The sequence below is a fragment of the Sphaerodactylus townsendi genome, linkage group LG12, assembly GCF_021028975.2.
Source record: "Sphaerodactylus townsendi isolate TG3544 linkage group LG12, MPM_Stown_v2.3, whole genome shotgun sequence".
NCBI lineage: Eukaryota > Metazoa > Chordata > Lepidosauria > Squamata > Sphaerodactylidae > Sphaerodactylus > Sphaerodactylus townsendi.
In genome coordinates this window covers 26,386,812-26,414,314 of record NC_059436.1, presented here as the reverse complement: position 1 = coordinate 26,414,314, position 27,503 = coordinate 26,386,812, and the positions used below count along the sequence as shown (strand labels likewise).

The 27,503-nt window shown below is 43.9% G+C and overlaps 1 protein-coding gene across 6 annotated transcripts in view; it reads left to right on the top strand.

Annotated features, from left to right (window-relative positions):
* ZMAT4 (zinc finger matrin-type 4) overlaps nt 1–26,637 on the top strand; it is a 197,467-nt gene extending 170,830 nt beyond the window's left edge. For 5 of the 6 annotated variants that reach the window (XM_048513189.1, XM_048513190.1, XM_048513191.1 and 2 more), the window contains one exon: nt 26,175–26,637. In XM_048513189.1, coding sequence (XP_048369146.1) covers nt 26,175–26,190 — 16 coding nt within the window. In that variant the 3' untranslated portion in view covers nt 26,191–26,637. The remainder of the gene's footprint in view (nt 1–26,174) is intronic. The other variant, XR_007245935.1, reaches the window with a different exon arrangement.
* The last annotated feature ends 866 nt before the right edge of the window (nt 26,638–27,503 follow it).

The window sequence follows — 27,503 nt, the reverse complement described above, 5'->3', positions numbered from 1 at the left end:
GTTGTCTCTAAACTTCAATAAACTAAGAGCCTTTTTGCACAGGATATTACAAAGTGCCTTTTCAGAATCTGCTGACACTGCTTGTGCCTGCATCCCCACCCCACCCCACTCCAGCCACACGTCCTTCACAATACGCAGCAGAGCTTCCTAGTAAGCATTCATAAACTAGGGTTGTAAATCTGTCCTGAACACGTGTTCTTGGAAGCCACTTGTTGACATTCATGATCATTGAGGGGAGAGATGTTTATGAGGATTCATAAATGGCATCATTCTGTCACTGCATTGAGGGTGCCAGTTAGGAGGCTGCAGAGGCCAGTAGTGGCTGAAAGGGGGGGAAGGTGGAAGTCAGTGTGCTGCTGAGGGTTGGCTGGGCTACTGGCTGTACGAAAGGGGGCTTGGAGGTGGTAGGACAGGGCAACATGTGCAGAGGGACACCGGTGATGCAGCCTCGTGCCTAAGGTGTTGTGAAGGAAACAGCATTGGCTGAGCAAGGGGGAAGAGTGTGCTGTGTCCTGGCAGGCAGTTCATAAGGAGAGGAACACCCATCCCTGTGGCCACAGCCGCTACCCGGAGGCCAGGAAAGGATTGCACAAATGCATAGCATTGGCCACATGGGTTCAGGGCAGCCTTGTTGTCCCCACCCCACTCAAGTCCACTGCTGCCTGCTGCAGTGCTATCTGTGCAGGCGAGTAAAATTCAACCCAAGATATGCCCCCTTAATTTGTTGCCTGAGTGGACAAATTGACAATGTGATAAGTTTACGTCATTAGTGGAGAAAGGAAGAGGCTATGCTTTTAAGAGTAGCCCTACTAGAAAGAGAGCAAAAGTCCGTCTAATCCAGTATTTTCATTTCCACAGTGACCTGATACCCCAGAAGGGCCACAGAAGGAACACAAAGGCCAAAGGTTCTGCACGTTGCCCACACACACACACACACACACACACACACACACACACACACACAACTGGTCTTGAGGTATATCTGCCTGTAAGCATCAGGTTCAGCTATCGCAGCGGACAGTCATGAATGGACCACTTCTCTATGAATTTCTCTAAGCCCAATTCACTGGCTTCTGGGTTAGTGGACCCTCCCCAGTCTGTGAGTTGCACTTCTTACCAGTTCTGAAAAGAAGTTCTCTGGAGATGCATGGCTGTTGCTTTTGGTGGCAGTCATGAAACACCGTAATGTGTCCCTCTGGTCTCCTTTCACTCATGGTCACAAACACTACATGGCAAGGGCAGTGTCTTCCAAGTGTGGGGAGAAGCTCTTTCTGCTTATTTGCTTGTTTTCTTTCAAACTGATATTCTCATCAGTGCCGCTAAATGAAATCTCATAACTTATTCATAGTGATTCAGATTTGGTTAGTGTCTCTTGAGATTTTTAAGAAAGTAGAAGAAACCTGGTATTATCAAATACATCCACAAGAGTGTTCACAAATTTAATTAGAAATGCTAATTCGCAAAGCTTCTCTAGTCTGGTTTTGGTAAGCAGTTGCTTTGATTATTCCTGCACTTCTGTGTTCTCTTTTATTGCTTTCTTTGCACTTGACTTTTTTTTTACAGAAATTAGATTAATAATAGATCTATCTACCCCATTATTTTCACAAAATGTAGACATATCCAGTACCTTCAGTTTTTGGAATTATGACCACAGAGCTTTTTGCTAAAATGCCCAATTTAGAATGAGGTCTCGACTATGCATTCTTATGTTTGCATTACACCGGAAATAAACTCTCCAAAATTTTCACAGTTAGCAGCAGCAGAAGAAAGTAATAAATTGCGCTCAAGTGCTTTTATTCTGTCTGAGTTGGATCAGGTGATTAGAACTTTGAGCTGAAATTTATATAAAGTTGCAAAAAATGAATTAGCATTTTTTAATTTCAAGGAATTTTTCAAATTCCGGTTCTTAATGTTTCATTGGGTGATGTTTCAAATAATCTTAGGGTGCAATCTTTTTTGCCTTCCTGGAACAGAGAGCTTTCTTACACCCAAGCCTGTATTTGTTTGGTGTCTGTGAGGGAGAAATCTCCATGGACTTCGATTTAAACCTCTATGAGAACCCTACAGGTAGGCCAAAACCTGTGGAAGAGGACATACTTTATTTATTTGATTCATTTGAGTGCTGTCTTGAAATCCAAACATTATATAGGTAATGTGCAAAAAAAGAGGTTAAATCACAATAAATAAAACCAGCAATCGCTAATGTTAAAACAATAAAACTGCAATTTAAGCATGTAAAACTTAACGAGAATAAAACTGCAAAGATTGTCATGCCCTTATATAAAGCAGTGGTGCGACCGCACTTGGAGTACTGTGTCCAGTTCTGGTCGCCGCATCTCAAAAAGGATATTGAGGAGATAGAAAAAGTGCAGAGAAGGGCAACAAGGATGATTGAGGGACTGGAGCACCTTCCCTATGAGGAGAGGCTGCAGCGTTTGGGACTCTTTAGTTTGGAGAGGAGGCGGCTGAGGGGGGATATGGATTGGAAGTCTACAAAAATTATGCATGGGGTAGAAAATGTTGACAGAGAGAAATTTTTTCTCTTTCTCACAATACTAGAACCAGGGGGCATTCATTGAAAATGCTGGGGGGAAGAATTAGGACTAATAAAAGGAAACACTTCTTCACGCAATGTGTGATTGGTGTTTGGAATATGTTGCCACAGGAGGTGGTGATGGCCACTCACCTGGATAGCTTTAAAAGGGGCTTGGACAGATTTATGGAGGAGAAGTCGATTCATGGCTACCAATCTTGATCCTCCTTGATCTGAGATTGCAAATGCCTTAACAGACCAGGTGATCGGGAGCAACAGCCGCAGAAGGCCATTGCGTTCACATCCTACATGTGAGCTTCCAAAGGCACCTGGTGGGCCACTGCGAGTAGCAGAGAGCTGGACTAGATGAACTTTGGTCTGATCCAGCTGGCTTGTTCTTATGTTCTTATGTTTTTAACGTAATATTTATTCATTTGAAAATATGAGCAAATGAAATTACACAAGATGAAATACAGCAGCAATGATGTTCAGCAATAGAACCTTGAAAACTGGTAAAGCTAACAAAGCAAAAACAGAGGCCAGTCCCTCATCTATGTCCAGAGGTGGGATCCAGCAGGTTCTCACAGGTTACCGAGAGTAGGTTACTAATTATTTGTGTGTGCCGAGAGGGGGTTACTAATTGGTGATTTTGCCACGTGATTTTTGCCTTAGTTACACCCTTCCTCTCAGCAGTAGCGCGCAGAACTTGAAGCAGTCTAGCAGGAGGTGCACCAACGTGCGTGGCAGCCTGCGCCTGTGCGCATTCATTTCCCACCCAAGGACTGGCACAGCGGCTGCGTCCTTGCTGCAGCCCCGCCCAGCAATACCCCGCCCCAGAATGCCCAGCCAATAATTCCCTCGCTCAGTGTCCCCCGCCCAGCTCCATTGGTGCTACGCCACTATTTGAATCCCACCACCATGGGAACCTATTACTAAATTTTTTGGATCCCAGCACTGTCTATATCTATACCTGCTTCATATAATATTAACATCCTGAAAGAACAAGAATGTTTTATCTGGTACAAGTAGCTAGTTCCAATAAAGAAATTCCATCATCAACGTGCCATTATCAAAAAAGCCCTGTCCCTTATGTTCTGCTCACTTTTTTTATTTCAGTAAACTGGGAGCTCGCTGTAGGGCCTAGGTTTACCAAGTGCCCGCTAATGGTGAGCAAATTCCCAATTATTCTTTCCAATGTCTGCTAACACTCATCTGGCCGCCTAATGGAGGTTAGCCAGCAAAATGGTGTGGTATCATTACTTCTGGTGTGACTCAGAAACTGCATGGGAATCGGTGAGTGCAGGAGCATCACCCTGGTGCATGGCCAGTGCTTTTGGGCCCACTGGAAGTGATGTCCTCACATGGCACCAAAGATCTCCCTCTCACAACTACAATAAGTGTCCACCCACTCCCATCCTTTGCCAGTTGTCATGCCTGGCAGCCTTACAAGAATCTCAGATCTTAATGTCTGAGCAGGTTCCTTTGGGAGAAGTCTCTGTATGTAGAAAGCCATAGATTCAACCAGTAACACCTCCAGTTAAAATGATCTCAGGTGGTAGCTGACTGAGAAAAAGAAGTCTGCTAGTCAGAGAAGGCAATGCAGCCCCATCCAAAGAGGGGCTGAATCCACCACTGGGAGTAGCAGGGAGGTTGTGCCAGTGGATTCACCCTCTCTGGGGCACTTACCCCCACGGAGGGGCAAAACTGCTGCCGGGTGGCTACCTCCATCCTCCTGGGCCAGATGTGGGCAGGGCTCTGCAGCAACTCCACTGGCATGGCAGGATCAGGGCTGGGAGAGGCCTTTGTTGGTGTTGTGCTTTGCAGGCCACAGCCTTTTGGCTGGCGTAATTGCGGTGCCCCCCATTGAGGCTTCTCAGAGGCTTTTTGCCTTCCCCATGTCACCAAGACGCCTCTTTGGTGCAGCTGTGGCTGGGCACCTGGCACATGGATGGGGCTGTAAATAGACCAAGTCAGTATAATGTCACCTTATTTGTTCACTCCTCCAACCCTCACCTAGTAGTCATACTGTCTTCATGCCAAGAGAGTTAGAACATGCTCAGCAGTTCCTTGATAACATAAGCCCCACCTCCTGTGGCTCACTTATTCATCCAGTGGCCCCTAGAATGCAGCCATCACAGAACAACCATAGATCGGCAGGAGGACTTGAGCCTTAGATGTAAAGGATTCATACTTCAGCCCCGCTTCATATCTCCATGTTATGGATATATCAGTTCCCCTGCCAGCATGGCTAATTGGCCATGCTGGCAGGGGCTGATGGGAATTGTAGTCCATAACATCTGGAGTGCCAAAGGTTCGCCACCACTGATGTAGGAGGTCCTCAGACTATCAGGAACAGCAGTCAAACTGTGGTGGCAACTGGACAGGAGAAAAGTCTTGTCCCTGTAATAGAGGCTCAGCGACTTTGAAGTTGTCCATGACATGAAATTAAATGCCTTATTAATCAAGTAATTAAAGTATTTACATACCAGCTTTGCTTATGGCTCACGGTGCTTACTAATTGCATTTTAAGACAGTGCAGTTGAAAACATACAAAACAACCATGCCCCAAAATCCTAAATAACATCACCTGATCATTGCTTGCAGATTAAGCTTATTCTAAAGGGATAGTTAGAGGGCCCCAGTTTAAACTGGCTGCAGAGCACATGGGGAAGGGACAGAAGTGGGGAAGGAACAGTTCTGGAGTCTCCTCTGTGCGTGCTAAAGATTGTGCCTGTTTGATTTAGTTGTGCAGAAATTCTCTGGACTACCCTATTCATTTTCCTAGGTCAATCTATCATAATGAGGCTCAGTCGTGCTCTCTTTTGAAAAGATGGATCTGGCTGTTTAAGATTTGTGGACTTAGCTTTGCACTTCCAAAAGTGCTTTGGTCCACCTCTCTAGAGGGACACCCAAGTGTGCGTCCAATTTATTTTCTCATTAATATAATCAACATGAATGTGAAATCTTGAATTGAATTGGCTGTACACCAACTAGACAAGGGCTAAAGGACTGTGAGAAATTAGATGTTCTTTGGCTGGGCAGCAAAATGCAGATCAAACTTCCAGCCACAAAAATCACAGATAGACAGCTTTAAAAACACTTTGAGGTGAAATTCAAATCAGTCAGTGTTAGCCTGAATGATTTCCTGGCCAGCAAGCATTGGGGATGACAGACATATACCTGTTTTGCACAGCTAATTTCTGTCTCCTTCATGACAAGTGTGGGGATCCCAGGGGGAGGGGAGGCAATCATGCATTATAACTAATAACATCTGTTGAACATTAACTTATAACATCTGTTGAACATCATCAATGGCTCCCTTGAGCAAGGAGTCTTTCCGGATGGGTTGAAGGAGGCAGTGGTCCGCCCACTCTTGAAAAGACCATCATTAGATCCTGGCGATCTGGCCAATTACTGCCCCGTTTCGAATCTTTCGTTTCTGGGGAAGGTAATTGAGAGAGTGGTGTTGGAGCAGCTTCAGGGCTTCCTGGATGACGCATCGGCCTTCGACCCCTTCCAGTCCGGCTTCCGTGCTGGGCACGGGACGGAGACTGCTCTTGTCGCCATCACAGATACATTCCTCGCCAGATGCAGCTTGACCGGTAGGCGGATCGGCGCTAAGCTGGTTTTGTTAGATCTTTACCGCGAGTGTTTGATATGGTCGCATCACGACTTCACTTTTGACTCCAACCGCCTGGCCGTGGTCCGGGGTACCGGGCAACTGTCCTTCAGTGGATTGCCTTCGCTTTCTCCGGCCCGGAGCCAAAAGCAAGTGTGGTGCGTAAGATGAAGCCTCTAGGAAGTGCCCGCTTTATTGACAAGCGGAGTACCCCAGGGGGCACAACTATCCCCTCGGGCCATTATTTAACATCTATATGCACCTCACTCTGCTCAGCTGGTATCGGGAGTTTTGGGCTGATCTTCGTCATCAATATGCCGATGACACTCAGCTCATTCTGTTGATGGAGGGGAGGAGCAGTTGCCGCCTCTGCGGCTCTACAGCATTGTTTGGAGGCGGTAACGCTGGCTGGTTGCAAGCAGAGCAGGTTGAAACTGAATCCGCCGAAGACGGAGATCCTATGGCTGGGCCGTGAGGGAGAGGCTTCGGGATTTCCAGCCAGCTGGTGTGGGAGGTGTGCCCTCATTGGCGCCGGCCTTCCTCCGGGCCAGCAGTCTGGGGTCCATCTGGATTCGCTCTCTTTCAATGGAGACCCAGGTGGCCCATACAACCCGGATCATGGGCGCTTTTTTTCCATCTTCGCCAGGCCCGGGCGTGTTGGCTCCCTTCCTCTCCTCTAAACGGACCTAGCCACCGCGTGATTCATGCAACGGGTCACCTCCAGGCTAGACTATTGTAACTCGCCACGCTGGCCTTCCTTTGCGCTTGATTCGAAACTAAAGCGTGGGTCCAAAATGCAGCTGCGCCGCTTCTGCTCACAGGAGAGTTTCTTTAGAGAAAGCATATCCAGCCTGTGTTGCGCCAGCTGCATTGGCTCCCCGCTTGAATTCGCCAATCATCTTCAAGGTGTGGGATTCTGACCTTCAAGGCATTACGCTGCTCTGGGGACCCTCATACCCATGGGAACCCGCATCACCCCATATGTCCCTACTCGGCTCTCTGGCTGCTCAGCAGACGCCAGTTTGCTGGTGGTCCCCGGCCCCTCAATGATGCGGCTGGCGTCCACATTAATCGGGCCAGGGACTTTCACAGCGCTGGCCCCGGCCTGGTGGAACACCCTCCCACCAACTGTCCGGGCCCTGCGGGACCTTGGTGAGTTCCGCAGGGCCTGTAAGACTGTGTTGTTCCACCGGGCCTTTGGAGTGTCCAGCCGCTGATATGGTGCCCCCCCCACTGCTCCTGCTTTGGCACTGGTACAACAGAGCTCCTCATATTGAGGGGCCTGCTGTCCCCCCCTTCTTGGGGTGAGTTTTTAAATTGAGCCTGGACGCCTCTTGTTCATCATCATCATCATCGTTTATTTACGGTCATTGACCAGCAAGATCCAAAAGAATTAAAATCGTAAAATGTACAGATATTACAAATATACAGATTAAAACAGTTAACAAAATGCAGATAATAGGCCTCAGGAACTCAGAACATCAGCTCAAAATAATGAGTGGAAGGTCAGTCTAATAATAATTAATAATAAGGATTAGCTGGCAGAGCCAGTAGTGCTCTGTCGGGCCTTCCGGGCCTTCCTTGATTTTTTTTTACTCTTGATATCCAGGCAAATCTTGGCAAACAGAATATCGCTAGGATTTTTATTGGTATCTGATAACAGTATTTTAACCTTTTCTTTCTTAGCCAAAGGAGAGTTTGTCTGGTCAAAGGACAGAAGCATCCAACGTATCTCATCATAGTATGAGCATTCAAATAATATATGTTCCTCGAAGCTTTCAACACCTCCTCATTTGGCAACTGCAAATTCTACCCCTCAGGTTGGTACCTCTTGTTATAAACTCCCGCTGGTATAGTTGGGATCTAAAGGGCATGCTGTAACGGAGTAGGCTGTAGGCTCTTTCGGATAGTTAACGCTAAACAAAGAAGTAAGATAGCTAGGCATTATTGAAAGTTTATTCAGCATTATTTTACTGAAAATTGGTGTTTAAGTTTATTCAGATCGTGTTGCCTCTCGACATCTATGATTCTAAGTTTAACAAGATCCCTAGCTTTATCATAATTCATGCTGGTAATTAGTTGTTGAGAGAGTCCATAATGTGATAGTTTCCAGAAACTGCTCTGCATTAATGGGGAACAATATGTCAGACAAGAAAAGTCTTGCAAGCCCCCTCTGGCAATAGCATAGCCTGAGTTTCAATATAGTATAGAGAGGTCCATAGTTTTGGCTTTGTACCTGAAATTAGGCCAGTTAGTCTCTATACCTAATGCAGCGCTTGAAATGTTGTTTGGGAGCTGTAAGATAGACCTCCTCAAGAATTTTGACTGAGGACGCTCAAGATTGCAGAGGGAGCCGGGTTATGGTGGAGTGGTGTAACCATATGATAAGTTAAGTACCAATGATTTGGCCTTAAATAATTTGATACGGCAGCCGAATAATATGGATGCCCACCTCTGTTCCAGAAATAATTTCTTATAGCTCCAGAGAGCTTCTAGGACGCATTTGGCAACAGCATATTTGATATGAGCCGCTTCTAAGTCCTGATGACTGAAATACTACACCCAGATATTTGTAGAGTGGAACCTGTTCCAATTTTTTCCCATTTCATTTCCTATATATGGCATTTAGGTCTAGTAGCCCAAACCATCACTTTGGTTTTTTCATAGTTAATTTCTAACTGGTTTTTTCTGAGAGAATAACTACCAGCAAGGGTCCTTAGGGCTCTCCTCCTAGGCCAATGGGGATTCTAGAGATAAGAGCTAGATCATCCGCAAGATATAAAAGTAAAGAGATACCTCTTTGTTAACAATTTTGGGCGGATGGAGATCTGGTTATTGAATAAGGCTACAATATCATTGATGTAAAAATTGAATAAGGAGGGGGGCCAAAATACAAACCTCCTGCTTGACCCCCTCTGCTACTTTTTTGATTTCATTTGTTAGATAGCCTTGTGGGTTATATTTTACTTTAATGCTGGTATTCTGATAAAGTGTCTCTGATTAGCATTAGTAAACCGCTTTATCTATATATCGGTACTAAGCAATTTGGTCCCAAAAGTAAATCTCTTTGAGATAGAATCAAAGCTATGGATTTAAAAAATCCAACAAAGGCAATAATATAAAGAGAGGTCTGGGGCTTTGATGAGTATTTAGCTATGTAGATGGTCCATGATTACACAGTGATTCTGTGTTGAACATCCCTCTCTGAAAGCCCCCCCCTGTCTTCTTCTGCTAAGCAAATGGTTCCCTTGTTCCAGCTAGTCTCTCAGTTTCCAGCATAGATGTTTAGCATATAGCTTGCTGATAGTACTAAAGAAGGCTGGATGGGCCTATAACTCTTCAGGGTATTCCTATCACCCTTTTTATATAAATAGGGACAATTACAGCTATTTCCCAGCCCTTAGGGGTTTTCTCCTGATCTATCCTATTGGAGGTGAACAGTTTTGGCCAGGACTGGTACTCCACCCAATCAGTGTGTCTTCTTTAATCAGGTCAGGGAGGTACAAGGTCAAAACCAGGGGCTTTCCCATAAGTGTAACGTGGTCAATTAGCTTGGCTATGACTTCAACAAGTGGTGACCTCTGGCCAGCAATATTAGGAGGTGGGAGTTGTTTGTTTCTACACCATCAGGGCCAGCCAGTTCTAGAGCTGAGTACAGAGCTTTATAGTGAGTTTCCCAAATATCTGGAGGGATTGTAGCGACCGAGGATGGTTTCCATGAGCAGTTAGATGTCAATTTCCAGAACAGCGCAGTATTCTTAGAGCTCACAGCTAAATTAAGCTGTTCCCAAGCATCTAATATAGCTTGTTTCTTTTTGATTTGTATTGTGGATTTATATTTGTTCTTGGCCTTCCTCATTTCTATGAGGAGCTTGTCAGAGGGGTTAACCTTATAGGCTCTCACCATAGACCTTAACTCATTTTTTAGGATCCTACAATCTGTGTCAAACCAAGAATTACTTGCTCTAATGCTGTTCTTCTTCTGATTATTACTATGGGTAGTCAACACCTGTTTTATGTCCTCCATTATTTCCTCAAAAGCCTGTAGCAGGGTGGAACTGTCTATGCTATCAAAGAAAGACTGTAGTTTGATCGCCTCTTGTTTAATTTGCTAATTGTTAGCCGCTGTTTTTATGTATTTTAAGATGTTTTATTGACGGAGCCTATGTTTGTATTTTACTGGATTTGCTCCTTTTTATTGTTTATATATTATGTTGTTCACCGCCCGGAGCCCTTTGGGGATCGGGCGGTATAGAAATTGAATTAATAATAATAATAATAATAATAATAATAATAATAATAATAATAATAATAATAATAATAATAATAATAATAATAATAATAATAATAATAATGTGTCTAGATTAACGTTTGTAAAACCACAGCCAAAAGCACACAGGTATCATTTCTTTAAAAATTACTGGGAGGAGTGGAGATGCTGGGCAGTTGGTAAAGTAACAACATGTGAGCCATTTTATAACTGTATACATGGTACTAACACAGGGTATATTTAGTTCATTCGTACTTTAGGAGGATTTGAAATTTGTGTTTCTTACCGTTCAGACCTTATCAATTGCTGCTCTTGTTTTCACTCTTCCTGTGCTTCTTCTCTGCCTTCAAGTTAGGTATGCCAGGAAGGTCTTTACGCTTCCTGTAGGGAGGCCTACAATTAGTTAACATTATTGAATTCAACTCTTATCGAATTCAAGTGTGGGACTGATTCGTTTCCCCAGCTCTGATACCAAGAACTGCTTGCCACAGGTGTACTCACCCAAATGCCTTGCTCATCCTCATTCAGAAACTCTTGAGGGATGGGGCTGGTGGGGGGGCGGCAATGGGGAAGTGGGTTGACTAAGCTTTTTTGTTTTTAATTCCTCAGGTTTGGGTGGAATAGACTGAGGGGTAGCAGAAGAGAAGGACTGCAATGGCCTTGCTGCAGAGCTCGCAGTGTTGTTGTTGCTGCTGCTGCTGCTGCTGCTGCTGCTGCTGCTGCTGCTGCTGCTGCTGCTGCTGCTGCGGTCCACATGCAGTATATAAAATTGACCAAAGCCTCCTCCTTGAGCTACTGCTACTCTGAAAAGTTGCAGGCTTGCTTGGGCCCAAGTAATTCCAAGAGATATGTACCTTACATCTGGCAGTAGTAGTGTGTACACTTTGATCTCAGTAAATCCCTGGAATAGCTTGGCACAGCTCTCTTCCCCAAAATGAGCTCAGCCTGTTGTATTCTTCTCAACCCAGGTTTTTCAAAAATCTCCAAACTAGCAATCTTTCCCCCCAACCTAGGTTGAAGATGATTCCTGCCTGAATGAATGCCAGCAGGCAGGAAATACTTTATTTCTCCCACCCAAACCTCTGAGTTTTGTTTCCTCCGCTTGCACCCACCATTTTGTGTGCTGCAGGAGATTCTCCATGGAGATTCCCCATGGAGGTCTCCTCTACTTGTAGCTCGTCCGTTTGCTATTTCAATGAAAAGTAGATGGATAAAGTCTGTTTAGCCTAGCAACCCCTTGCACATATTGTTTTTCCTATTGTTATTTTGAGGGGGACGTCCGCAAAACTATGGCAATGTGATTAGAGAAGCTACAATATGCACCTGTTTGTCTTGCTGTGGCTTCGCAGACATCCCCCTCAAAACAAACAAGGAGAAACGACACGTGCACAGGATTGCTAGACTAAACAAGCTTTATTCATCTACTTTTAAAGCAAAATAGCAAACAGATGAACTGCAAGCAGAGGAAACCTCCATGGGGAATCTCCATGGAAAATCTGCTGCAGCACACAAAATGGCAGGCGCCACTGTGAAATGGACAACAGCTCAGTGCAGCAGGCAGGAAAAAAGATCCATTTTGGCTGACAATGCTTGTATTCTCCCCTGCTGAGGGAATACAAAATCCCCAAATGATCTTTTTATGTCATCCTAACAATGTTATATTTATGCTGTGCGGAATCCACCATTGTCTGACCAGCTTTTTTTTTTCCTGAAACCGATGTACTATTTTTTCTGTATGCACTCCACACACACAAGTGAGTGTGTTAAGTGAGACACCAGGCTTGGAGAGACCAGGCAATTTGTTGAGTGTGTTGTTTGTGCTGCTCACAGCCCTGTTGAGAAGGCTGGTTTCCATGGGGACCACTGGCAAATGGATGGCAAGAGTTATGTGGAGCTCCCCTAATGGGGTCAAACCAGTTCCAAAACAAACGAGGAAAATCACATGTTAACCTTATCCTTTATTTCTAGTGGCAGATAGAATGTGACAAAATCCCATGCCCTCTGCTAGTTGCTGTGACATTGTCTCTCGGGCAGAGAAATCCATTTGAAACAAAGCAGAACACAACTCTGAGCCAACCCTGCCATTAAATGGAATCAGACCGTCACCTCTGGGCACCATTTAAGGAAAGCAAATTGTCCATTATTATTTTTACTGCAATTGTGTGTGCGTGTGCATTTCCCCCTTGGGCACCTAAGCATCTGGGGCTGGCCTTCACATATCACTCCTACAGCATGATTGCAGGTGAAATGTAGTAAATGTGGTCAGATTTATACCTGAGCCCTCCGGGGGAGGGCAGTATAAAAATGCAATAATAAATAAATAAATAAATAAAAAGATTCACCATACATCTGTGGCAGGGGTCTGCAACCTGTGGCTCTCCAGATGTTCATGGACTACAATTCCCACCACCCCCTGTCAGCATGGCCAATTGATTGCTGGGAATTGTAGTTCATGAACATTCGGAGAGTCACAGGTTGCAAACCCATGATCTATGGAAATGTGGTAGAATGGGCTCACCATGTGGATTGGCCCTTTTGGTTTGAGAATTGCTGTCCTCATTGACAAGACTCTCCCTATTACAACACTGATCCTTGTGATGTGCCCAATAGATTTGGTACAGCAGCCCAGTGAACTCACAACACAGGAAAAAGCACTGAAGCGTGCAAAAGGAACAATCAGGAATTCCAGGTTTAGAGCTGGGCTGAGGTGGCATGTAATGAATGAAGTGGGTCTGTAAGTGTTTAGGTGACAGAACCTTCTTTAGGCATGGAAAGAAACTAAGGCCAGCACCATCAGAGAACCTTGGGGGTTACTTGCATAGACATGGAGACTCAACTTGTAATCAGTGTAGTTGTAGTGGTTTCAGAGTTGAACAAGGATCTTGGAAGTTTGCATTCTGATGCCTACAGGGCCACGGGTCACTTTGGGCCGATTACACTCCATTGTCCCACCCTACCTCACAAGACAATTGTGAGGATAAAAGGGGGAAGGGAAAATGTGTGCTGGCTGAGGTCCTTGGGGAAAGAATTGCACTCACGCTTACTAATGGCACCTCGGCTAGCTACTTATCATTCTAGTGTTTGACTGAGCACTCAGAATGAGTTGCTAGTTTTGAGTCAAGGGTTGTAAATGAGGAGCTGGAAGCCCCGGGCTACACTCTGCAGTTTGGAAATGGCTGGGGTTGAAAGGAAAGTACACAAACAGTCAGCATCAGGTTCCCTTACTTTCCTTGTCTCCCCAAAGGATTGAATCACGAATTATGCAGCAGCTGATGCAGTTTGCACATCAGAAAACATTACAATCAATTAGTGCTTTTTAGCACTTCCTTCTAAAAAGGACCTGCATAAAACAAATGCCTGAAACAGGACTGGGCGACTCGTGGCTCAAAGACTGCATATGGCTTTCTAGATGCTTGTTGTGAGCCTCCCCTCCCCCCCCCAAAAGACACCCCCTTCTCACCATGTTCCTGCTTTGGAATGCAGCTAGAACTTTCTCCTTGGGGATAAGTGCCAACATAAATGCTAACTGCTTTCAGAGTCATCAAAGTGCTGCTTTCAACGTTAAAATCTTTCATGGCCTGAGCACCAGAGCTGAAGCACCATCTCTGCACATATGTGCCCATTCCCATTAAGTGAGCACAGGGCCAGGAGGGCACAGTCCTACTAGCCCACCAAGTGAGAACAATGGGGGGGGGTGTTTACATCTGGCAGCCCCTGTTCTAGGGAACCATCATTTCTAAAGAGGGCAGGGGGGGCATTTTTTTCTTTTATCCTTTTTAGAAGGACTGCAACACTTTCACAGTTTAAAATTTTCATTGTGATTCTTACGGATTTTGATAATATGCTGGAATTCTGGGGCAGCAGAATATGCATTTTTCAGTAAAAATACATAAATAAGTAAATGCATGCAAAACCCCTTTCGTGGGCTTTAATACAATGTTTATGAACATTCTTCTCAGCCCTATTTCATTTATGTCACCTTCTTGCTAGGTGATGCTGATGTCATTGGTGTTGATCTATGCCTTGAAAAATCAGAGATAGAAGCTTTGCTCTATGCCAGTCACGTTCCCTAGCCAACCCTCTCCCCGCCCCCCGCCAATAGCAGCAGTGGCGTAGTGGTTAAGAGTTTGATTCCCTGCTCTGCAGTCTGAGCTGTGGAGGTTTATCTGGGGAATTCAGATTAGCCTGTGCACTCCAACACACATGCCAGCTGGGTGACCTTGGGCTAGTCACAGCTCTTTGGAGCTCTCTCAGCCCCACCTACCTCACATGGTGTTTGTTGTGAGGGGGGAAGGGAAAGGAGATTGTCAGCCCCTTTGAGTCTCCTACAGGAGAGAAAGGGGGGATGTCAATCCAAACTCCTCCTCCTCCTCCTCCTCCTCCTCCTCCTCTTCTTCTTCTTCTTCTTCTTCTTCTCTTCTTCTTCTTCTTCTTCTTCTTCTTCTTCTTCTTCTTCTTCTTCTTCTTCTTCTTCTTCTTCTTCTTCTTCTTCTTCTGTGGAGGTTGGAGTACACTGGGATTCCCTGGCACCACCCATACTACTTATTTTTCTCTTTGTGTTTTATCCTTGCAATTATCTTAAAAGGAAGGTCAGCAGCTGATCTAAAGTCAACTACCCAGAGCAAAACTATTAAAGACTGGGACTTTTTTTTTTTTACAATCTTGATCCACTTTCCTCACAGCCTCACAGCAGCTGTGTGGAACATTCATTTAAAATGGCATTACGTAAAAGGGGGAGTGCATGCCTCCCTCCTGCCCCCGGAATTTTTTCCCCAAGCCAAAATAGCCTCACAGGCAGTTATTTGCCCCTCTTTGGAGCTGCGTATGCAGAATTCAATGCATGCATCTGCAAAAAAGAGGGAGGAATCCCTCCCTGCAGCCATTTTTGCTCAAGAAAATGGCACAGGGGCCAGGCAGGATACTCTTCTCTGCTGTGCTGTGGTCCTAAGCCAGATTGGGCACCCACAGAACTTTAAATGGATGTTTCATGCTGCTCTTATGAGGAGGCAGACTGTGAACCCAGCTTATTAAAACATTTATCATGTAGTTTAGCCTGGAGCTTCATGGTGAAAGGGGAATTTGAACCCATGTCCTCAAATTGCTAGTAGAAAACTTTAAATACTACACTAGGGTGGCTGTTTGCTGCTAGCTGAGGTAAGAAATCCCACCTGAGTGAGAAGCTGAGTGTAAGTCTGAAGTGTACTCTCAGTCTTTAACCCTGGAAAAACTGTGCCCCCCCCCAATCAAAACTTTGGGAATCATTGCCTTTGCTTTTTATGGCATTGAACTGGCCTTTTTCAAAATACCAGCCCACTGTCTTTCAGTTAACAAAAACTGATTTCCTGGAAGCGATTCATTACACAAAGATCCCCCACCCCCAACGACAGCAACAACAAAAGAACTTCACTCAGCTGGGGGCAAGTGACAGATCAAATACATGAATACATAAAAAACAGAAAGAGTACCTAGGACATTGACAGCAATTCAGAAGCCAACAACAGCAACAGAAATAGATTTTTTCCCTGCACTTTAGATTAAAGCAATTCAAACAAATGCAAATTAGATGAGCATAGCTCAGATTCAAAAGCAGTGGGAAAGCAAATGATGAAGTTAAACAATCATAATGCATCAGTGCTGAGCTAAAGGAGGGGGCACTTCAGTACTGGTCTGTACTTGAACATTCAGAGACAGGCATGAAAAAATGCAGAATTGTCCAGAATGAAGCAGGGGTATGTTCCCTCTGCAAAGGCTGCTGGGCCTGAGCTCTCTGTATTTCCATATTACACTGCAATGAAACTTTTGCAGCCAAGAATTTTCCCTCTTCCTGAGCCACTGGTGGCTTCCCCAGTGGGGCCCAAAGAAGGGACTAACAGACCCCATGGCCATTTCTACTGGTGAAAATGGCTTGGGAGGGAACCTTGAAGTTCTACAGCGCTCCTGAAGCAAAAAGAAACACAGAACACTTTGAAGATGAGTTCTCCTGATCAACATGTGTGGCTACAAGTTGGGCCAGGCACCAGTGACCCGACTCATGTCACACATATTGTGTCTTTTGGCCCCGACACTCATTCTCTTTATCTTGCCAACAGAGAGCAGTTGATTCAGCAATGGCCTCGCCCCACACCAATTTAGATTAAGAGCAGGGCATAAAGCTGTGCTGATTTTGTAACACTGTAAAATCTGATTGGCTACCTGATGCCACGATCAGCGTCATGTTCCCTACATGATTTCCGATTGGCTAGAATCTTTTGCAAAAACAGGAGGCCTCAAAAATTGTGTGAAAAAATCAGCCAAGGATAAAGCAAAGCTGTAAATTATGAACAAGAGAGAGAGAGAGAGAGAGAATAAATTGGAAGGTGGGGTGTTTGTGCCTCTTGGCAGTGCCAAAAATGTTCTTGGGTGTTCCGAAAACTTTCTGTACAGCACCACCGCCTGACAATTCCCATGAAAGTGTGAAGGACCACACGCCTTTAAGATCATAGGGAAAAGGAGGGGGGTCGTCTTACTTGGCAGATCACCCAGTAATTGTGAATTCTCTAGCTGAAGCCTGGATGACTTAATGGGGACTGGTGTGACATGATGCACAGTAGCGGTTGGTTTTATTTAGACTGTGAGCACAGATGCTTAATTGGAGCGGGTATTTATTAACATAAGCTGCTTTGTCATCCTGAGATCTGAGCTAATCAAAATATTATATCTATCACGCTGGGGGGAAATGTCACCCTCCCCTACGATTACATTTCCTTTTTTTAAAATTATTTTTAGGTCTCTTTGATTGTAGGCAAACCCAGTACATATGAAAGCTGACAAGAATACATCCTCCATTGGCCTCCTCGTCTCCTATTTGCTAAGCTGCTTAGATTTATTTTCGAGGATCATCACGGATTGTTCCTCTAATACCACTTATGTCCCTGTGTGGTCCTCTCTTTAATTTTTGCTGTACCGATAACCAATCTCCTTGTTAGATGACAGTCTGGGGGATTCATGCAGGAGTCTTCCCAGGTGTTTTAAACTAGAAATAACCACTGCATGAGATCTTGCTTCAGATGTGCACCATGCAAGCAGGCATGGAGTTTAACTCATCCATCTCTGCATAGTTTTGCCAATCTCTGGTGTTTTCCCCACGGCCAGTATGTCCTGGAATAAGGAGGTGAAACATCCCTCGTGGCTTCCGGGTCTAACTCGGGCCCTCCCCGCAAGATTTCCCTTAACCTGCGCCTTTCAAAACCCAATAAAATTGGTGGTTCTTTTTTTAAAAAACCACGCTGCTCCCGCTCCCATGCAAACACCGCCGGAGACGGACAGGTTTATTTTTCCCGCCTTGCCACCTGCAGCCAATCAGAACATTGGAAAAACGGGACAGTCTGTGCATGCGCGGCAACGTCGGCAAGGAAAATGAAACTAAACCGGGGGCTATGCAAGTTCTTCCTCCCAGCCTAAACACGCTGTCGAGCGGAAAGAGAAACTGAGATAGAAACATCCCAGTATGTATAATCCCGGTTTTCTTCCAGGATATATTGACCGGGGGGGGGGGGGGAAACGCCACAGTTGCCTCCCACGTTGTAATTAGACTCATCTATCTTGAGTATCAGTGGAAAAGGTAGATTTATAAATGATGTAAATAAAGTAATATCAGGACCATGGTACAGGCAGTCCTGATTGTCATGGAAGGTTGGACTCAGCTCATAAGAGCTTGGCAACTGCTGAACTGAGGGTGGTTATTTTCTGAACCCCTCCCCAATGTCCAGATTTCTTCTCCCTCACTAGGGCTGATGAGGGATAGATGGGTCTCCATAGTTTAGCATGGTATTTAAAAAAAATTTCAGATCCAAGTTATCCTTGTCACATGGGCTGTTTCCACATGTGGATATTTTCTCAGTTTGAAAATTAGGAGATCTCACATTAAAAAGGAACAACCACACGACGCTGCTCTTATTCCAGGCATGACTTGTGCTGTTCCTGAGTCTTTCCTTTTACAATAGATTAAAAATAAACTTTCTTTTCCAGTCCTCCTGAAAGGGGAATCTATAGATTGTCTGTGGGAACACTCCCCTGTCAACACTACCGAGAGGGGAGCAGAGCTAAGTTCTGCTTTCTAAATGGAGTGGGGCACCTCACTGCCAACCACATACACATATTTCCCTTGCTGAGCTGCACTGCCGCATTACAGCAATGCTTAGTTCAGAATGTAAAAAAACCGAGGTGTTTCAGGGGGCACAGGTGGTCCTGGCATGGTCCCTGTTAGCTTACAGCTTTGCATAGATTTGATGGGGGGAGTGAAGGAATGGGTGGGAGGATAACAGGAGTGAGGGGTGTTGGAATGGGTTTGTGGATCCTATTGCTGCTCATCCCCTCTTGCTGCTGCTGCTGCTGCTGCTGCTGCTGCTGCTGCTGCTGCTGCTGCTGCTGCTGCTGCTGCTGCTGCTGCTGTGACAGGGGCTACTTTTCCCTCACCACTTCTTCTTGCTTGCCATACAAGCAATCTCTCTGATAATTCTTTTTGTCTCACGTGTTTCCTTTGGAACTAGGGGCTACTTTTCCCTCACCACTTCTTCTTGCTTGCCATACAAGCAATCTCTCTGATAATTCTTTTTGTCTCATGTGTTTCCTTTGGAACTAGGGGCTACTTTTCCCTCACCACTTCTTCTTAGCGCCATTTCAAGCAATCTCTCGTGTTTCCTTTGGAACTAGGGGCTACTTTTCCCTCACCACTTCTTCTTGCTTGCCATACAAGCAATCTCTCTGATAATTCTTTTTGTCTCACGTGTTTCCTTTGGAACTAGGGGCTACTTTTCCCTCACCACTTCTTCTTGCTTGCCATACAAGCAATCTCTCTGATAATTCTTTTTGTCTCATGTGTTTCCTTTGGAACAGGGGCTACTTTTCCCTCACCACTTCTTCTTGCTTGCCATACAAGCAATCTCTCTGATAATTTTTTTTGTCTCATGTGTTTCCTTTGGAACAGGGGCTACTTTTCCCTCACCACTTCTTCTTGCTTGCCATACAAGCAATCTCTCTGATAATTTTTTTTGTCTCATGTGTTTCCTTTGGAATTCCTTCGCATTTTTCCCCATGCACGAATTTCCAAGTTTTCCCTCAAAATGTCCATTTGTGGCTCTGTCCCTGAAGTGGAATCTGAAAGGGGGCAGACCAGTGGAATCCATCAGGACCCTAGGATGAATTTCTGTATGGGAGAGGAGTTGAAAACTGGGATTAGAAAGCTAGGTGAGGCAGATTGCAGCCAGTCAACGCTGCTTGCTGGACAGAATGTACAATGGCTTTTATAAGGCTCCCAGTCAATTAGAAGGCTGTGCTGTGAGCCAGCCAAAAGCTGAGAGAGTCCATAAAATCTGCAGGGAAATTTGGGGAAAAGTTCAACCGACTGACCAGCTGGCTGAGGCTTCCAGGGGTCTGGTAGGCATTTGACACAGCTTGATGCCAGTTTTTGATACAGACCCTTCAATCCACCTACATTCACATGGAACACTGAAGCAGACTGTTCTTATTCTAGCTATCAAAATGTTATGAAACCAAACTGCGCACAGATATGATGCAAACGCATCTGCAAGAGCAGAAATAGAAAATGGGGACCTAATCTGTTGACAAAAGTATAAATAAATATCTTTAAAAGAATTTTTAAGAAACGAAATAAGGAACATTTGTTTATTCCTTTTTTAAAAAAAATTACTTTATCAAGAAAGAATTACAGAAAAGGAAAAACATTAAAAATAAAAAATGAACATGGACAAACAAAATGATGATGATGATAATAATACATTTTATATTATATGAAATGGATCTGCGATTTATAATCTTGTATGCTTCACAGCCACATTCATAAAAATAGTTGAACATCAGGTAATATATTGGATAGGAAAAACTTTAATCATTAATTAGTAAGCAATTATTAAGCAAAAGTTATTGCTTGCTTCATTCTCATTATATTTTTAAAAAATTATTATTAGATACATGTACTCTTTGTACCTAAAAAGAAAACAATGTTATGATAGATAGATAAACCTTTATTAGGCACAGAATCCATATAACTTGTCCAAACAAGTTATGTTATGTTATGATAGTTCATGAAGTTCTTGCTTTAATCATAAGAACATAAGAACATAAGAACAAGCCAGCTGGATCAGACCAGAGTCCATCTAGTCCAGCTCTCTGCTACTCGCAGTGGCCCACCAGGTGCCTTTGGGAGTTCACATGTAGGATGTGAAAGCAATGGCCTTCTGTGGCTGTTGCTCCCGAGCACCTGGACTGTTAAGGCATTTGCAATCTCAGATCAAGAGGATCAAGATTGGTAGCCATAAATCGACTTCTCCTCCATAAATCTGTCCAAGCCCCTTTTAAAGCTATCCAGGTTATTGGCCATCACCACCTCCTGTGGCAGCATATTCCAAACACCAATCACACGTTGCGTGAAGAGGAGTGTTTCCTTTTATTAGTTCGGGTAGTGCTTCCACAGCATTTTCAATGAATGCCCCTGGTTCTAGTATTGTGAGAAAGAGAGAAAAATTTCTCTCTGTCAACATTTTCTACCCCATGCATAATTTTATAGACTTCAATCATATCCCCCCTCAGACGTCTCCTCTCAAACTAAAGAGTCCCAAACGGCTGCAGCCTTTCACTCATAAGGAAGGTGCTCCAGTCCCCCAATCATCCTCGTCGCCCTTCTCTGCACTTTTTCTATCTCTTCAATATCCTTTTTTGAGATGTGGCGACCAGAGACTGAACCACAATTGTGGTACTCCAAAGTCGCGGTCGCACCGGCTTTATATAAGGGCATGACAATCTTTGCAGTTTTATTCTCAATTCCTTTCCTAATTATCCCCAGCATAGAGTTTGCCTTTTTCACAGCTGCCATACATTGAGTTGACATTCCCATGGAACTATCAGCTAAGACGCCCAAATCCCTTTCCTGGTCTGTGACTGATAGCACTGACCCCTGTAGCATGTATGTGAAGTTTGGATTTTTTGCCCCTATGTGCATCACTTTGCATTTTGCTACATTGAACTGCATTTGCCATTTCTTAGCCCACTCACCTAATTTATCAAGGTCCGCTTGGAGCTCCTCGCAATCCTTTGTGGTTCTCACCACCCTACATAATTTGGTATCATCTGCAAACTTGGCCACCACGCTACCCACCCCTACTTCCAGGTCATTTATGAATCAGCTTATGAATCAGCTTATTAAAATGATATTTATACTTGTACGCATGTATATATGTAAAAGATAACATGTGCATTATTCTTAAATACAAGCTGTAACATCATAAATGATCACATATAAATAAGTCTTTACGTTATACGATACTTAAAGTAGAACTCCCATTGTTTTTTTAAAATTCATGAACTGGTTGTCTGTTTACAAGGTTAGTCATTTTAGCCAAATTGAAGTATTCTTTCTGAACATCAATTTGTAGTGAGGTGAAAGTACTTATTTATTTACTACATTTTTATCCCCACTTTTTCTGCAGGGAGATCAAAGTAGCATTCAGCAGTGTCCCCCCCTCCCATCTCCATTTTATTCTCACAACATCCCTGTAGATTAGACTGAGAGCGTATGGCTGGTCCAAGGCCACCCAGGAAGTTTCATGGCAGAGTAGGGCCTTGAACCTGGCTCTTCCAGATCCCAGTCCAACACTTTAAAGCACTATACCACACTGGCTCACAGAAAAAAGAACGAGTAATGCCCTAATTCAGAGGCGTAGCTCTGGGGAGGGGACGCACCAGGCAAGCACCCCTGTGGGGATGTGGAGGGGGCGTTCCGGGGCGGGACAGAGGCAGAGGATGCACCAGTACCCCCTTGCTACGCCTCTGCCCTGATGTGGATAGGCCCAGGCTAGCCTGATCTCCTCATATCTCAGAAGCTTAGTAGTCCTGGTTAGTATTTGGATGGGCAACTTCCAAGGAATACCAGGGTTGGGACCCAGAGGTCATTGCGTGCCTCTGGGTCCCAACCCTGGTATTCCTTGGAAGTTTCCGAACGTCTCTTGCTCTGAAAACTTTAAGGGGTCTCCGTAAGTCAGCTGTGACTTGTTGGCACAACAATTGTGCTGAACATTCCTCAGGTGAATGGCCAGATACTAATGCAATTGTTCGCTTTTTCTAGTGGCACTCTAGTATGGAAAACATGTACCATGGCTGAGATATGCATGGAATCTCAAGTTGGCCGGTTGATGTTTTTGCATTGGTTTCACGCCACTGAAAGAGCAATTCCACAGTGGCTCTTCCAAAGCTTCTTTTGCTCGCCCTTCATGATTTCAGAATGCATCTTCAGGGCCCAGGCTTCTCTGTTGCTCCCAAATATGCTTCTGCAGCATTCAAATGAATCTCTTCTTCAGGATTTGCGTATCTCCATTATAGGCAGGAAATGTTTTATTCCACGGTGTTTGTTCTGCTTTTAAAAGCAGGAATTCACAAAAATAATCAAGAATGATTTCTGCCAGAAAGATCTAGTTTCTCTCTCTGGTTAGATTTCTGTTAAACTCCGTGAAATTTTCTTAAGCACCATATCTGTCTCCAACTAGAAAATGATTTCCCCCCCCCTGTAATCTGAACTGCTGCAACTTTTATTATAGCCACATGCTTATTCTGTGCTTTCTGTGTCATGCAGGGAACTAACTAACATATAGTCGGTCCAATAATAACTCTTAGTACGTGAATAGTTATAAAAGCTAGATAGAATTTAAAGGCATTTTAATTTGTCATTACTACTGGAAAGAATCTGAATAATTGTGCTGCCTCTAAAAAGGGATATTTTTAATCATTGTGAGACTGAAGATCTTGCTTTTCCTTTTTATGTGGAAGGGGAAAATAGATATCTTGATATGCCCAAGAGCTTTGATCACAGCTTGAAAATTGTTGAGTGGCATTTTTCAGAAAGCCTTTGAGAAATTTATATTATTCATGGTTTCTCCATCTCTTTAAATTGTGCTAAACATAGAGTTATAACCACATTTCACCATAGCAGATTTAAATTGGAAAGCTTGAGTGTACAAATATCTACCTTGTCTTTAAACAACAAATTGTGGTCTTTTGGCATAGAGAGGAGATGTCCATAGTACCATGAGTATGGGGGTTTCAGTTTGTGTGCCAATTATTTCCTACATATACAGTCATTCACCCCGAGTAATGAACACACATATACACTCCTCCACTTTGAAAAAAATTCTGGAGTAACTGGAATCTGTGTGTAACAGACTTTCCTCTGTGATACACCTCTGAAGATGCCAGGCACAGATGCAGGCAAAACATTGGGAACAAGATCTACCAGCCCACGGCCACACAGTCCAGAAAACCCACCACAACCGGTTGAATCCGGTCATGAAAGCCTTCGACAATACATTAACTGGAATCTATTTTCTGAGCATCCTTTTGGTGTGGGCAGTATATCCATGGCAGCAGGAATCTATGGGAATTCATTCTCTACAGATGTTGCAGCATCCAACCCCCGAGATCCTTCTGTAGCCATTGGGCTGGCCCTGAAACCCTCCTTGACATCACTGCCATTTCTGCTAGGTAACATGGATAAGGGAGCAGAAGGGAGTGCCAGTTTGCTGCCAGAGCGTGACAGTGGTGTCATCCTCACTTGCCAGGGCCTTGAAGCTTCTAACAGGTGCCACCTGGATCCATTTCAAGCTAGAACTAGATCAAAGATGGTCTGGCATCTGAACTAATGTGGAGCTATATTCATTCCCCTTCCCTCCCCGTGAATTCTTTTCCTGATTCCTACTGCCAGAGTTTAATGACAGTCATAATTATTGCCACTCATCCAGTTTAAAAAAGCAATTAGAGAGGAATTTATGGGAACAGGAAGCCCAAAAGTGTCCATTTAAGGTGAAAGTGAAAATAAACACTTTGCAACTAATCTTCCAAAATTATCATCATATGAGTTTGGTGTTCTCTTTTACCCAGTCTTGCTTCTGGAACGGAACCAGTGCTTTAGGGGACCACTATTGTAGGATTTTTTTTAACTTGCATAGTTTGTACAGAGCAGTGTGCATATACTTCTTCATGCATTTTTATTCCTTTTTACTCCTGGTTTTCCCTGCCTCCCTTCTAAATTGCCAGTGAACATGTACACATTGATAAAACTCCGAAAAAAGACATTCTTGTGATTTTGTGTATGGGTGAATGAAGATTTTTTTGCGAGTGAACTTTTACCAGTATGCAAGAGTACATCTGCATCAACAAAATATTACATCAAAACACCCTGGATCCAGGCATATGTAGTTATATCAAGATTGATTTGCAATGTTTTATCAACGTGCACATGTGCATCTGTAATAGAAGGTTAGGGGGAAAAATCCAATGTACAGTGGTAACAGAAGTTGCAGCAAATCTGAACAAACCGTGCAATCATTTTAGAATTTCACTTAGCTGAACTAAAGGGGTGGAACTCAAGGCACTACAAAATTATGGAATATTAATGAAGCAGAAGGGAAGAAACCCACTTATCCCTGTTTGAAGCAAAACAGCATCCAATGCATTTGTGCCATGATGGGAGCTTATAAATTTATGTCATGCTTTTCTATTATGTTTTTAACAAGCACTTGTGGTGACTGGCAATGGTTGGATGGACATTAGAACAACATTTATAACAATGCTTAAGCAATACTTTAGGTCCTCCTATATGGTGGGAGATCCAATATAGAGCAAGAGGGTTGAAGCAGAGACTACACAACATATTGTTTTTCAAGTCTGCCCTGAATCCTGTTGACCAGACGCACACAAGGAGTATCTCCTCATGTGCGTCTGTCAACAGGACTCAGGGCAAACCTGCAAACAATATGTCTATATTGGTTCAGCTTGGGACCATGACACTGAGGGAAGATTGTGATCCCCCCCCATGCTGTTTCCTTAGTGTGAAATGCCTCTGGAAAACCACTTTTTGTACTGTTGAGAAAACTGATGGATAGCCTATGAGCGCATCTATGCTTCTTCAACAGGGCCAATACCAGCTCCCCAAGACCATCTTATATCAAAGAAATTGCATGGGGCAAGGCTTAAGCCATATGTACCATGAACCCAATCTGAATCAGGCTGCTATATGCTTGGGAATTTAAGTTGCAAACACAGAATTCCCAGTGCACATCTGGTTGACAGAACCCAGGACAGGTACAAGGTGGATGCTTAAAATAATGCATCACAGAGTTAGGTCCTGAGTGATTCAGAGTCTCAATAGTGTTAGAATGGAAGCCCTCCTGGAAGCCCTCTATAAACTGCCTTGAGTTTTGTGATGGAAGAAGGAACTCCTATACTGGCAGTTGATGGAGAGAAGACAAGAATAACTAGGAGTCGTTGGCATATCTAGGATGGGGAAAGTCAGAGCATGTGCCCCAAATGCTACTTGCCTGGGGGTGCTCTGACTGCCCCTTTGCAAGGCAGGAAGCCACCATGCTTCCTCCTCCAGGACACACTTTGCCAGCCTCCGCTTCCCGCCATTGCTCAGAGAGTTAATCTACCCACAGTTAAGAAGAATGGGTAGACCCGCTCCACCCAATGTGGTGGCAGGGTCCACCCGATTCTTTCAATGGCAGGTAGACCAGCTCTCTGCAGGATGAAAGCAGTGGGTAGACCTGTCTGCCAGAGATCTGGTCTACCAAGATGGGGAAGACCTGAGAGGGGTGCAATTTCAGTTCTTGTCCTTGGTGCCATTTTGTGTAGATACATCCCTTCTCTCACTCCTGTGAGCAGAAGGTTCCTGCGTGCTCTATTATTCCTTTCTCCCTTTTCTTTTGCAGCCTGAAGAACCAATAGAGGGTCGTCGGTCTCCAAGTCAGAGAAATGTCCTCAGCGCAGATTTCTTCTTTGCAGAAGAGCCCTTTGCCTACAGACATGATGCTTTCTTGGACAATGAGCACTTCCTGTGTGGCATCATAAATGTATAGCTAATCTTTGCTTTTGGACTCTGAATGGATTTAACTTTTATTTTTCTTTTGTGGTGAGTAACAAGATTCAGATAGATTTTTTTACCTTTTGGAAGTAGATTCTATATATACAGCCTAAAATCAAGAGTATGTTTAAAAATTGTAAGATACAAAACTTTTAAGTTTATCTTCGGATACAATTGGAATAAAATATTTTTTCTTTTTTCATATTTATTCTTAGATTTCTTCAGAGAGTATAAGATCCTATTAAATTATCCATGATTGTGATGTAAGTAACCAGTCTTCAGCAAGAAATAAACATGATATCTTCACCTTATTCTGCATGGTTTTTATCATCTATATAAAAAGGGAGGAAAATTTATTCTCAGCCTTTAGGTGATGTATGATGGTTGGCTTCTTCCATTTTTTTTTCTTGCTTTAAGCACGAAAAATGGAAACACCAGGCATACAGAAATTCCTCAAGATTTCAAAGATAGGTCAGAAAGGCATAAGATAATAGTTTTTTAGGAGAATTTAAACTAATTTGAGAGAAGCATTGCTCCCCATAGCGTGTGAACACATTTCTCTTGTTGCATTACTGCCCCTAGTAAATAGGCTGTGCATGTTTATGAAATGATACAAAAACCTACATAACTTGTACCAAATGCAAAAGTAAAATGAGTATACATGGCGATGAACAGTGACCCTCTTCTTTCAAACCTTCTTCAACCCCGTAAGAATGCCTTGTCTCTGGGAGAGATACACTCAGGGAACACTGGCTCCCACCACCATTTAACACTGCAACAAAAATACCAGTGTCTGCTTTTTCAGTGCCATTTGTTAGGGATGTGAGAATGCCCCTATCCCAAATTTCACTGGCTGTATTGAAACCCTTATGGTTTCCTGTTTATTTCCTTGGATGTTTCATCCAATCAATGACTACTACCTCTGCACCTTGCTAGGGCCTTTGGGCATATGAGTCCCGGTTATAGAGGGGTTCACCTCATCTGAGAGCTACACTGTAGTGTGCCAGCCAAGAAACTGGGCAGTGAATCAGAAGTCTTTCATCTGAACCCCACCTCTGCCTTTAACTCTCAAGGTAGGCAAAGTATGCACACGCTGCTTCTCTTGCTCAACTTCCTCCTGTCTGTAATGAGTGGATAATAATACTCTCCTATGTTGCAGCATTGTTGTTCTCCCCCG